The following is a 14,440-nucleotide window of genomic DNA, read 5'->3' as shown; positions in this document are numbered from 1 at the left end:
AGGATTTGATTCTGAATATAACCTTCAAGAATTTTCTAGTGACCTAAATTCAATTTCTCAAAGACAAGTCAGTCTGACAGCTTTTGTTACCTGTTCTAAATCTTCTAAGAGAGCCGTCCTTATAAAGTCTGCTGTATCACACAAGTGGCAGAACTAGATAAATGTGGCACCTGATGAATGGGAAGGCCACAGCTGCAGTCCCTCTGATCTGTGGCAAAGCACCTCTGATGTCATCTCCTTTCCTCCCCCTGCCTATGTGAAGTGAATTTTAATACCGTTTTTATGCAGATTAAAGCATTTGCTGCCCAGGTGACTGGAGAACTGGAATTTCTGATCCCCTAATTTAAGAAATCTCATTGCCTTGGTTATCAAAGAAAACCATTACTGAGTTCAGGAGTAGGGAATGGGAGGAAAAAAGAAAGGACGCATTGCAAGCACAGTGACAGATAAGACAATCCGCAGACTCTGAAAAAGAGTGCTTCTCCTGATCAATTTTTGTAGATTAAAAAAAAAAAAAAATGATTGGGGTTCTGTTTGTAAATGCATTGGATGTGTGATTGTTCATAAGATTGTCCATAAGATATCAGACAACCCACACATGTTTATAGCTGTGAAAATACGCCTCCCGGAATTATTTTCATGTAACATTGAACCAGACAAAAGAGATGTCTCCGTATCACTTTTTACTTTCCCTGCCCCAGACCTGGAGCCAGCCATGTCTTCAAGAACCCTGACTTCATTAAGTGGGAAATGGTATTTAGAAACAAAGAACTAAGTGTGAGGTGTGCTCATTACTACCGGAGTATCATTACTTCTGGGCCTTTCATGGAGCTAGAAAAAAAAAAAATGAATTCATAATGATTCCTCAGTTCAGATGAGAAACAACCCAAAACCTTAATTCCCTCATTCATATATATTTCTTCCTTATCCCACAGTAAAAACCTTGCTTCTCAACATCAATTTACTTACTCGTTTATACTATGATACAATAAACACAAAATAATCTCAGAAACACGGTAACCTTCACACTGCCAAAAATAAACCTATTAAGCCAAGTTCAAAATCCTTCCAGTTCTTTTAATCTTGGGATATATTCTATTAAGGATGTATAATCTTAGTACTTAAAAGTTACTGGAGTTAATATTAGTATGGCTGTTATCTGCTGCATAGTAAGATTGGCTTCTTTCTGTATTCAGTGTTAACGTTTTCTTTCACCTTTTATTTAGTTTCATGTTTAGAATATATCAGCTTAAAATTTAAAACCAATAAAAAGTTACTATCAGAGACTTCTTGCTTGTATCTTTGTTCCCTACATCCTACCTGCCTACCCCTATAAGGCAACTATATTCATTCATTTTTTTATTTATCCTTCTTTTCTTTTTACAAAAATAAGGAAATAGATACATTTTCATTTCCCTAACTTTCTATACAAAAGAGCAATTATCAACACTCTTGCACACTTTGTTTTTAAGAGAAAAGCATCTGTTAGCCTTTAATGAACCTCCCTCCACATGGCTTCAAGCTACCAGGACACAGCACACAGCCCCCCCGCCCCCCACACACACACACACCCTTAATCTTCTGCTCAGCTCTCCCACTGTCATTGTGTCTTCAAGGTGACAGGCTGTCTGGGGAATTTTCCCTTCCCCAAAACTTTGTAGTACCCCGATCACACCACGCCAGTGATAGGAGCAGCTCCAGTCTTATTCTTGGCAGCATGTACCCGTGTCTGGCCACTGGCCACAGTCCACGGTTTATCAAGGTTGACGGTTGGGCAGAAGCCCCGGTTCCTCTGTCGTGATGCCTCATATCAACTTTCCCAAAGCAAGCTGGATGATACTTGTCAAAGTCGGTCCCGTGGTGATGCATGCCACCAGCATTATCCCGGCCTTCTGGGCGCTTCCGTGCTTACTGATGGGGCTGTGGCTGTGGCTCCCGTGGCCCTGAAATTTCCAGGTCTTCCTCAGTCTGGATGGCTGTGTGGAAAAGGTGCTTGGTGATAAGGCAAATGGAGACGGGGCAGGGGAGAGCTTACCCAACTGTGAGGGGTCTGTAGGCGGAGGGAGGTCAAGGATCTGCTTCGTGGCACATTCAGCAAAGTTGATGTTAGGGGCTGGCCCAGGGCCACGCGCTCTCATCAGGGCAGTGCGGGGTGCCGAGTACAGCTGCCTGTGTGTCTCCGGGGTCCAAACGCCAGGCCAGACATGCACCCGCAGGCTCCCAGAACCATACCAGCCACCTTGTCCTGAGGCCCACCGCGCATGGCCTGAAAGACCAGGGTGCAATGCCAAGTAGACTTCGCAGCCTGCACCAGCAACAAAGCAAAGGCATGGAAAGAACCATGCTTTGCTCTCTCTTTTTTTTTTTTATCACTTGTCCGTATATCCTGTGGGTTACTCCATATCAGTTCTTAGAGAGTTTCATCATTTTTTTTGATGGCTGCTGCATATATTCCATTGTGTGGATGTACCACAATGTGACCACAGTGTCCTATGGATGGGTATGGGGTTGTTCCTAATACTTTGTTTTTATAAATAGTGTGATGAATAACTTGTATATGTTTTTCGTTTTTGTGAAGGTGTATCTTCAGGGTAAACTTCTAGCAGTGGGAGCGATAGGTCAAAGGGTTATGTAATTTTGCTAGAAAATGCCAAATTCCCTTCATTGTGGGCTTTACCGTTTTGCTCTCCCACCAGCAACTCACGAAAGTGCTTTTTTCTCATAGTCTTGCCATAAAGTATATTGTAAAATAAACATATGCAAAGGAAATTGAAAAAAAATTGTTTTTAAATAATAAAAGCACTGTCTTTGAGTAGTGCAATGATTGTGAATTGTTGTCTCTAAGTATTTTCCTTTCTCTTTTCAAAATTTGTTGTAATCAGTGCATGCTTATTATTGAGAAAAAGGTGGGAAAGTATTGAGTTTGCACTTCAGAATGAGAAATTTGATTTAAAGGAGAGAATTTTCTGGTGATAATTTTCAATGGGCCACAAGAAAAAAAGGACTTTTTTTTGCTTTTTGGTTTTTTTCCCCAAGGCGCCTGGGTGGCTCAGCTGGTTAAGCCTCCAACTTCGGCTCAGCTTACAATCTCGTGGTTCATGAGTTCAAGCCCCACATTGGACTCTGTGCAGACAGCTCAGAGCCTGGAGCTGCTTCAGATTCTGTATCTCCCTCTCTCTCTGCCCCTTCCCCACTCGTGCTCGCTCGTGCACGCACTCTCGCGCGTGCTCTCTCTCTCGCTCCCTCTCAAAAATAAAAACATTTTTAAAAAATTTTTAAAGGAGCTTTCTAACAGGTTAACATCATTTATTTGTGTCTTACTGAGATAAGGACAGAGAATAATTTACTTCTCAAAATTTCTTCTAAGCCTAAGAGTCTATAATTGTTACTATTTCTTCTTTGTCTTTTAACTAGAGTTATACACACACCTGGCCACACTGATGATCATATGGCTCTACTTTTAGAAGAGGAAAATGCTCTCTTTTCTGGAGATTGCATCCTAGGAGAAGGAACAACTATATTTGAGGACCTTTATGATTATATGAACTCCCTAAAAGAACTGTTGAAAGTCAAAGCTGATATTATATATCCAGGTGGGTAGTCTCTTGCATGTACCGATCCACTTGTGTGACATGATGGAGAAGGTTCATTTTGGTTTGTCCGTATGTGTATTTATGTTTTCAGGGCTTGAAGAGATAGACAGTGCTTCTTTAAATCACCCCCCCCCCCCACGTCTTATCAAGCCATGCAGTTAAACAGGCTGAGAGTAATATTAATAACTTTTTATAAAGATACAAGGGTTATTTTTTAATATCTACACAGCTATTAATAGAACTGTTAAACAAAGGAAATAAACTTACATTTTCATTCCACAAACTGTCTTCACTTCTGTCAATTTGATTTCTGTTGTAGACTGCATTTTAGCAGTGAACTCTGAGCTCTAGTTTCTTTAACTCACACTATTGAAATATCAGTAGCTTCCATGTCAACTGTAAAATTGTGTATTCATTTCACTTCTCCAGAAAAAGAAGCCTGTTTTAGTATCTCAGCTGTCACTGCATTGCTCTTCAATATGAACCTCCCTTTTATCCTAAAAGTGAAGAAAGACATAGGATGGGACAAGAGGGCCCAGAAGGAAAAAGAAACGAGGTTACCTAATTGTTTAAGTCCTTCCAACTTGTTCCTAACCAGAGAGCCATGGAGAGACTTGTAATTACAGTGTCTTCAATCCCCTTATATTCTTTCATGAGTTTCTACTGCTGAGGGGATAGGAAACATGGTGGAGCTGGGCATTTGGATTTATTATGACCTAAGAGGAATGGAAGCTGACAGCTGTTTTTAAAGAGAAGAGAGCACATGTTTGATGTACTCACATTGGAGTAAAACTAATGAGAGGCTGCCTTGGTAAAGGTTCTTAGAGTATTAGTGACTCCAGTGAACTGGCCTACTGGCATAGCAGGAACTTAAAATACCTTCTGTAACCATAGCTACTATATATTAAGGCCTGCTACCTCTCAGGTACTGTGCAGGGACCTTTCCAGTGTTGTCCTCACAAAAACCCAGTGAAGCAGGTCGTGGGATCTTCATTGCACGGCTGAAGAAACAAGCTCAGGGATTCAGACTTTTGATGGCCACGCAACTAGTAAGTGATAGTCAATATTCCAACCAAAGCCCATGCTCTGTATATGGTTAACAGGTTAGTCTGCTTAATTTGTTCTCAAATATTTTAAACATCCCTCTTGCAGACTTGGGTCATACATAATTTGCACTATCTGAAAGAGCAACTAAATTTCAATATGACTTAGGGGCACCTGGGTGGCTCATTCAGGTAAGCATCTGGCTCTTGGTTTCATCTCAGTTTGAGCCCCACGTCAAGCTCTGCACCAATAGCATGGAGCCAGCTTGGATTCTCTGCCCTCCCCCCACTCGTGCTCTCTCTTTCTCAAAATAAATAAATGTTAAAAACAAAAAAACAAAAAAACTTTAAAAACTTAAAAAAAAACTTTTACTATAATTTAATCGGGGTTGTCAGCATTTCTGAATGACTAGCCTATACATAAGATGCTTAAAATTTTACTGTGGTTCTTGTGAATTTTTAGTAGATCTTGGTCACTTACAAGAAGCTACTTTTTACATTCCTCCTTTCAATCTTTTGTAAGTGTGGCATGGTGGGTAAGAGCACAGAGTAATTAAAAGCTCACAAGTCAGAACCCCAGCACCGTCCCCTCCTCACTGTTGAACTGTGGGCAAATTATTTACCCTCCTTACACTCCCACTTCTGTTATAAAGAAGGTATGATAAGAGTGCCTACCTCATCGGACTCTTATAACAATAATATATAGAGGGTGGGTGATGGGCATTGAGGAGGGCACCTTTTGGGATGAGCACTGGGTGTTGTATGGAAACCAATTTGACAATAAATTTCATATTTAAAAAAAACAATAATATGTATTATGCATTTAGAGCAGTGCCTGGCAGATAATGAGCACACTATAAATAGTACCTATCCTTACTCATGTGCTTACTGTTTTTGTTGTTAATTTTTTTTTAAGTATATAGTAACATTTCATGCAGATTTTATCTGATATAATACTCTGGTTTTGGCATTGTATGTAATTTTTAAATCTCTTACACCTGTATCATTTTCCACAAATTCATATTTGGAACACTTAGTATGCTTTTTCAATACATCATATGCATTATTTTTAAACAGGCTGAATTAATTTCAGTTGTACTTAGTGTTTTTTATCTGTTTGAAATAAATATTATAATTCTAATTCAGGACACGGCCCAGTAATCCATAATGCCGAAGATAAAATTCTGGAATACATTTCTCACAGAAATATGCGAGAACAGCAGATTCTTACATTACTTCATGATAATTTTGAAAAATCATTTACAGCAATGGAGCTGGTAAAAAACATTTACAAGGTAATTTTCATTTATCTTATTTGTACATAGCAACAGTTTTATTAGAATACTCTACACAGGGGTACCTGGGTGGCTCAGTCGGTTAAAGCATCAGACTCTTGATTTCAGCTCAGGTCATGATCTCACAGTTCGTGAGTTCAAGCTCCACATCAGACTCTGAGCTGACAGAGCAGAGCCTGCCTGGGATTCTCTGTCTCTCTCTCCCTCTGCCCCTCTCTGCTCTCACTTTCTCTCTCTCAAAAATAAATAAATAGATTTAAAAAAAAAAAAAAAAAAAAGAAGAATCTATGTAATAGAACACATATGGTAGACTTATCACATCCCAGAACAGAATAAGTCTGTTAATTTTATAAGTAGTGTGCTTGTATAAATTTGAGATCAACAATCTCAACTTTCTAGAACACAGAAGTTAAACAAACAAAAATGGACATGGGAAACCAAACAAACCATTCTGAACTATCATTAAACCTTACGTACTTCATTCTGTAGGAGAGACCATTACCAACAGCCTATAGCGATTTATGTATTATTATATCCCTCTTGATTGTTGGTGTCCTAGTCTGTAGCAAGTGAGAAGGGTTATCTGCTAGAGACATACTGGGATAGCAGGGAGAAGTAGCAATGCCTAACAAGGAAGAAGAAGGAGAAAGTACATGTAACAGAACATGAGTAAATAACTTAGTATATAGAGAAAAGAAACCCTCGCGTCAGTGGCCTCTGAGCATATCATATATAACTACTACCACAACCTGTATAGCCATAAGATACATGGGAGTATAAAGATGAGCGTGAAAAGTACCTGGGCCCAGTTATAATTAGTAAAGAACTGTAACGTTCCATAGGCGTAAGTTATCAAGACAATCACATCGTACTCAGTGTGCTTTGTTTTAAAAAGGAGGGATGAGTGGTTAAAATGGCTAAAGATAAAAAGTGCCACTGGCAAAGCGGTAATATAAATTTTCTTTCTCTGAGAGAGGGGGAGAGAATGCTTATGCATGAGTAAGGGAGGAGTAGAGGGAGAGCGAGACAGAGAATCCTAAGCAGGCTCCACATGTGGAACCCAACTCAGGGCTCAATCCCACGGCCATGAGATCAGGACCTGAACCGAAATCAAGAGTCGGATGCTTAACCGCCTGAGCCACCCAGGAGCCCCTGGTAACATAAATATTTAAATTCTGTGAAAGAGTTCATTTCCTCATAATACTAGAGTATAGCCACTCTAGACTATACATTGGTACACTGGGGTTTTCTCTCCTAACTTAAGTATAGACAGCAGAACTCTTATAACCCTCCCAGATGAGTCATTAAGCAGTTTCCCATACCCTAAAAAATGCTGGTTCTGCATTCAGAGGTATGTTCAGAGGTATACTCACTGTATATGTGTGTCAAGTACCTGTTGCATACAGAATAATACTAGGTATTACACAGAGATGTATTCAGTCAACATTTACTAGATACCTGTGCCACACAATGGACGAGATACAGAGTTACACAGATGATTAGAGATCCCTGCCCTCAGAGGACTCATAGTTTAGTGAAGACAGACACGTTCAACAGATAGTTGTAATACTAACTCTATCATTTTTTGAACACATTATTATGTGCTAGATGCTGTACTCCTTGTTTCACACTTACAAACGTAATTTGAGGTCCTTAATTCATATACCTCTAATTCTCAATACATGAAGATACTATTATTCCAATTTAATAGACTTAAAAAACAAAAAACTGGGGTGCCTGAGCGGCGCTTAAGCATCTTAGGCTCAGTTAAGCAACTTAGTCAGTTAAGCAACTTAGGCTCAGGTCATGATTTCATGGTTCATGGGTTCAAGCCCCGTGTCGGGCTCTGTGCTGACAGCTTGCTCAGAGCCTGGAACCTGCTTCAGATTCTGTGTCTCCTTCCCTCTGTGCCCCTCCCCCACCACACTCTGTCTCTCTCTGTCTCTCAAAAATAAATAAATGTTGGGGCGCCTGGGTGGCTCAGTCGGTTAAGCGTCCGACTTCGGCTCAGGTCATGATCTCACAGTCCGTGAGTTCGAGCCCCGCGTCGGGCTCTGTGCTGACAGCTCAGAGCCTGGAGCCTGTTTCAGTCTGTGTCTCCCTCTCTCTCTGACCCTCCCCCGTTCATGCTCTGTCTCTCCCTGTCTCAAAAATAAATAAAAAAAAATGTTAAAAAAATAAAATTAAATAAATAAATAAATAAATGTTAAAAAAAAATTTTTTTTTAAACTGACTCAGAAAGTTTGAGTTAAGTAACTTCCAAAGGTACACCACTAGCAGATGTCACATACTCAAAAGTGAGATGTCAGATACTATTCATATCTTGCTTTTTCTATCATACCAGGCTTCCTCCAAGACCTCTATATAGTATATCAGAGCATTAAAGAAAGAAGAATAAATTATATCTGATGGAAGATGCAGGGTATTAAGGCTTGCCTGGAAAAGCTTTAAAATTTTAATCATTTCATTGAGTCTTAAAGAAAGAGTAAGTATTTCCCAAGCCAGAGTATAGGAGAAAAGAAGCCATTCTAGACAGAAGGAAAAACATGCCCTGGGAGTAATAAACCAGCATTGTGTACATTTGAAAACCCACAAAGAAACTGCATATGACTGGAGCACACAATACATATAGGGATGGGCAGGAAAGGAATCCCAGGGAATGAGGCAGAAAGGCAAGGATGATCAGATCATGGAAGCTTTCACCACCATGCTAAAAAGTTGGGCTTTAGCCAATAAACCTGGGCATAGCCACTCAAGGATCTTGGGAGAGGAGTCACATAATCAGATCTTGAAGATCACAATGCTGGGGGCGCCTGGGTGGATCAGTTGGTTGCGCATCCAACTTCCACTCAGGTCATGATCTTGCAGTTTGTGGGTTCGAGCCCTGCATTGGGCTCTGTGCTGACAGCTCAGAGCCTGGAGCCTGCTTAGGATTCTTTGTCTCCCTCTCTCTCTGCCCCTCCCCTGCTCTCTCTCTCTCTCTCTCTCTCTCTCTCTTTCTAAAAAATAAATATTTAAAAAAAATTAGAAGATCACAATGGCAGATATGGTAATGGAGCTTAAGGGAGAGTTGGGGGTTAGAAGTTTATATTTGGGAACATTAATATCTGATACTGCTGTGCCAAGTTGGTTGTGTAAGAAGTGAGTCAACAATACAACTCATTGTTGCATGAATGCTTAGGGGCGCCTGGGTGGCTCAGTCAGTTGAGCATCTGACTTCAGCTCAGGTAATGATCTTGCAGTTCATGAGTCCATGCAGAGCTCACTTTGGATCCTCTGTACCCCTCTTTCATTGCCCCCCCCTCAAAAAATTAAATAAACTTTTTTTTTTTCATGAGTGTTTTAAGAGAAGTCTAAGGAAATTTTCAGGATGAAAACTAAATGATGGGAGAGGTAGTATAACCAATGGAAACATACAAAGATACTATCGTGTAACCTAATAAATAAACCATAGGGCCAATGGATCTGTGGCATCATCAAAACTATCTAGAATAATTTTTATACTTATTTATTTATTCATTCATTCATAAAATGTGGAGTTCCTACTCTGTGCCATTATGCTAAGCACTGGGTATTCAGTGATGAACAAAACTGACACTATTAACTGTCTAGACTGTTCAGTCTATTTGATCTACAGGTATATAGATAGAAATACAGTGGCCTAAAGCAAGACATGTACAAGGTGAAATCATTTTGATTATTCCTCTATAAAAATGTATTTAAGTTAAAATTTTCCCCTTTTGATGCATTTTTTCTTCAATAGTTTCAAAACGATTAACTTCTTCTTTTTTAAAAAGGAAATATTTTCTTTCACTCTTGTCTTTCTTTTTAGACTGTTCCTGAGCATTTATATAAGATGGCTGAACATAATGTCTTGCTTCATTTGATAAAATTAGAAAAAGAAGGAAAAATCTGTAAGTATACTTCCAAACTTCACTTCTTTTATTACCAGTATCTAAAATATTTTCTTACAAACCCTTCCTTGAACGTCACTGTAAGATGGAGAAACGCACTAGGAAGGGTTAATAGTGAAAGGCCAGTGGACCACAAGTTGGAACCTAAAGTTCCCACAGGAATTAGAATTTTGCTTAGGGGTTGCAGTTCTTACCCACCAGAACTATAATCAAAGGCGTGTAATGGAAAGATAGTTTCTCCTCTCCCAACCACAAGACCACAAAGAATTTCACATGTAGAAGGCTTGGGAACAGCCAAGTGTTTTAGCAGTAGTAAAGGTAGTAACACAAAGATATTAAAGCAGTCAATCTGTCTTTACTAGTTTTAGGTTAATTCATCAAATTAATCTTTCTAGAAGTTTAATCCTTAAAATCAAGAAGCTTAAAGCTTGAATTTTGTGTGGAAGCCTCAACAATGCTTTTATATGTCCAAAAATTAAAAAAATACCCACTTTATGTTGAGCAATAAAATTATTTTAGGAATGAATGCTTTTACTAGCCACAAAATAACTTAAAATCCATTAAATTTGCTTATCTGTTGTTAAATTTTTACTCTCTAATTTTCTTTCCACAGTTAGCAACATGGATCCTGACAAGAAATGGAAAGCTAATCTTTAGTTGCAGATTAATGAAAGCTTGTGTTGGTTTGTTTTTAGAGAATGGTGTGATTTTCTTAACTATTAATTATTTATACGAAAGACAGAGTATAGAACATTGAAAATAACCCTAGATATACTTTAAAATATTGTCATATTTTCTTCTAAAATAAATGTTACATTTTACATGTTACTTATCTAACCTGAGTCGTATAACATTTTGTCAAAAATTCAGAATCCAACAATTTATCCATGTTCAACAGATTCAATAAAATGGCTACTTTAAAAATAATAGGATTTGTGTAATTTAAAACTGAATATTATTCTTGGAGATTAGTTATCTATTACAAATGGCCAATAATACTATTTTCTCCAGCTGCTGCAGTTAACAGCACAGATTTCTACATAATCCTTCTTTACGTCTGTAGATAACAGCTTTGTTTTCATGCTTCTATCGATTATGATTTTATTTTAGTTCTATAGCCCTGTATCTTGTATATTTTCTTATAATGGTATCCCACAATAATTTATGAACATCGACATTGGCATAATGCCAATTAAAGTCATTATATAATAATTATTTCTGTAGTCCATTACTACAACCAACATACTTTTTCAAGTTTAGTTTTTAGTATGTAGTCATCAGCATATATATGAATTATATACCAAAAGTTGTTTTTTTAATTAATTAGAGGATTTATAAGACAGGGCATTTTTTATATAAGTAGTGTTCTTGAATAGGGGTTAGGTTCTCAGGGCAGCTCTCCAGTGCTTATTTAACCCACAAGGTTGCCAAACTACAATACTAAAATGAGCTCAGAATCCTGAGAAATGGCCCTTTTAAAATTCTTTCCTAAAGGTAAGACTACAAAATTTTTTTAGGCTTTTTTTGATATCCTCACCTCTTTCTGCTCCTTTTCCCAAGGTCCGCAGCATGTTCATACTATTCTAAACACTTATTCTCATGCTTTAGAGACCTATTGTGTTCCTGAAACCATTTCACATTACAAAATAACTGTGAACTCAACAATAACAAAAATAAACAACTCCATTCAAAAATGGGCAAAGGACTTAAATAGACATTTCTCCAAAGAAGATATACAAATGGCCAATAAGCACAGGAAAATATGCTGAACATCACTAATCACGGCAGAAATGAAAATTAAAACCACAATGATATACCACTTCATCCCTATTAGAATGGCTATTATCAAAAAAAATAATAACATAAGTATTGGGGAGGATGTGGAGAAATTGGAACCCTCGGGCATCACTGGTGGAATGTAAAATGGTGCAGCTGCTATGGAAAACGTTGTGGTGGCTCCTCCAAAGTTAAACATAGAATTACCATACAATTCAACAATTCCACTTCTGGTATATACCCAAAAGAAGTGAAAGCAAAGACTTGAATAGATATTTACACGCCCAGGTTCATGAAGGCAGTGTTATTCAAAATAGCCAGAGGTGGAGGCAACCCAAGTGTCTATTTAAGGATGAATGGGTAACTAAAAGGGTGTATATACAGACAATGGACTATGATTCAGCCTTAAAAAGGAAGAAGATAGTGGCGCCTGGGTGGCTCAGTCGGTTAAGCGTCCGACTTCGGCTCAGGTCGTGATCTCGCGGTCCGTGAGTTCGAGCCCCACGTCGGGCTCTGTGCTGACAGCTCAGAGCCTGGAGCCTGTTTCGGATTCTGTGTCTCCCTCTTTCTCGGACCCTCCCCTGTTCATACTCTCTCTCTGTCTCAAAAATAAATAAATGTTAAAAAAAAAAAAATTTAAAAAAAAAAAGGAGATTCTGACACATGCTACAATATGGGTGAAACTTGAAGACATTATTCTAAGTGATATCAGCCAGTACAAAGGGACAAATACTATATGATTCCACTTATTTGAGATACCTAGTGTAGTCCAATTGATAAGAGACAGAAAATAGAATGAATGGTGGGGTGCCTGGGTGGTTGAGTCGGTTGAGCATCCGACTTTGGCTCAGGTCATGATCTCACAGTCTGTGAGTTTGAGCCCCGCATCGGGCTCTGTGCTGACAGCTCGGAGCCCGGAGCCTGTTTCAGATTCTGTGTCTCCCTCTCTCTCTGACCCTCCCCCGTTCATGCTCTGTCTCTCTCTGTCTCAAAAATAAACGTTAAAAAATTTTTTTTTTTTAAAAAGAATGAATGGTAGATGCCAGAGACTGGGAGAGACAGAGAAATGGGGCATAAGTGTTTGGTGGGTAAGGAATTCAATTTGGGAAGATGAAAAAGTTCTGGAAATAGATGATTGTGATCATGATTGTACATAAATCATGAATGTATTTAATGCCACTGAACAGTATACTTAAAAATTGTTAAAAAAAAAAAAAAATGGGGGCGCCTGGGTGGCTCAGTCAGCTGGGGCATCCGACTTCAGCTTAGGTCATGATCTCATGGTTCGTGAGTTCGGGCCCTGCGTCGGGCTCTGTGCTAACAGCTCAAGCCTGGAGCCTGCTTCGGATTCTGTGTCTCCCTCTCTCTCTGCCCCTCCCCCACTCATGCTCTGTATCACTGTCTCTCAAAAATGAATAAACATTTTAAAAACTTTTTAAAAATGGTAAAAAATGGCTATAAATATTTTCCCCAACACCACCACCAAAAAAGAAAAAAAAATCTGTATTCCCATTCCCTAAGTATAGCAGATACCAGCAAAATTTAGACAAGAAGTCTGATTATGTGTGTATGTGAATGTTTAGTTTACCTCTTAATTTGCATGTCCTCCATTCTTTCCAATCTCTTTGAATAAAACAGCAGTTGATCAAACCAGAAAACCCAATAGTTATTTTTGATATGCCCCCATCCCTTATATCATATCCAGTTTTTCATCAAGTACATACTGACTGTTCCAGCTCTGGAACTTGTCTCTGTCTCTTACTCCACCAATAGTCCTTAGCCCAGGCCATCACCCTTTTTTGCTTGGACAACTGCCATAGCCCATAACTCTGGTCTCCCTACTTCTGTTCTTGGAGGGAGTGAGGGGACAGGGATGAGAAGGGCATTCTGAACTGAAGAAATCTGCACAAAGCCATGTAATCACGGTCTTTTTTAAGTACCATGGCACCACTGCAAGTGGACCTATTGGAGGAGGGGTGATAATGGAAGGCCCTTCAACTTCCTGATTTTTCAGAGTCTAAGCAACTGACCTTTAACAAAAACAATGGCATTCATTAAATATCTGCTTTGTGCTGGGTACTGGATCAGGCACTGGGGACACAAAGGGGAACAAAACAGCATCTCTGCTCTCAAAAGAAGCTTATATTCTAGTTGTGGAGATACATAGTTATAATATGCAGTACCATGACATTTGGTTGGGTTATAGAAAGCTTAGAGGATGGGGCACCTGGGTGGCTCAGTCGGTTGAACCCACTAGGTTTCGGCTCAGGTCATGAATTTGAGCTCCACGCTCCAAGCTCCTGCTTGGGATTCTCTTTCTCCCTCCCCCTCTCCCTCTCCTCTGCCCCTCCCTGCCTCTCTCTTTCTCTCTCAAAATAAGTAAACTTTAAAAATTAAAAAAAAAAAAAAAAAAAGGTTAGAGGAGTCTGAGCCCAGTCTTCAAAGATGAGTAAGTGGTATCCAGGTAAAGAAGTTAGAAATGTTTAGATTTCTTTTTAATTTTTTTGAGAGAAGAGAGAGAGTGTGCAGGGCAGAGACAGGGAGACAGGATCTGAAGCAGACTCCAGGCTCCAAGCTGTCAGCACACAGCCCAACGTGGGGCTTGAACCCACGAACCATGAGATCATGACCTGAGCCAAAGTTGGACACTCAACTGACTGAGCCACCCAGGCACCCCTAGAAGTTAGAGATGTTTAGGAGATGAGAAGAATTGTTCCAGTTGGAAGAAATGGTGTATGCACATAAACAGATATGGCAGAGCATCACATGGTTGGAGAACTAAGTATAATGTTTGTGGGTTGAGGTCTTAGAAACAAAAC

At 39.2% G+C, this 14,440-nt stretch overlaps 1 protein-coding gene and 1 pseudogene across 1 annotated transcript in view; one reads left to right on the top strand and one right to left on the bottom strand.

The window, feature by feature from the left end:
• The window catches only part of LACTB2 (lactamase beta 2), a 32,242-nt gene extending 21,470 nt beyond the window's left edge, over positions 1–10,772 (top strand). The window contains exons 4-7 of the mRNA XM_042924423.1: positions 3,415–3,593; positions 5,783–5,931; positions 9,764–9,845; positions 10,459–10,772. Of these exons, the coding sequence (XP_042780357.1) occupies positions 3,415–3,593; positions 5,783–5,931; positions 9,764–9,845; positions 10,459–10,502 (454 nt within the window). The 3' untranslated portion in view covers positions 10,503–10,772. The remainder of the gene's footprint in view (positions 1–3,414; positions 3,594–5,782; positions 5,932–9,763; positions 9,846–10,458) is intronic.
• The window catches only part of LOC122211290, a 35,090-nt pseudogene continuing 21,566 nt past the window's right edge, over positions 917–14,440 (bottom strand).

This window comes from Panthera leo, chromosome F2 (genome assembly GCF_018350215.1).
Source record: "Panthera leo isolate Ple1 chromosome F2, P.leo_Ple1_pat1.1, whole genome shotgun sequence".
NCBI lineage: Eukaryota > Metazoa > Chordata > Mammalia > Carnivora > Felidae > Panthera > Panthera leo.
This window is presented reverse-complemented; position numbering and strand designations above follow the sequence as displayed.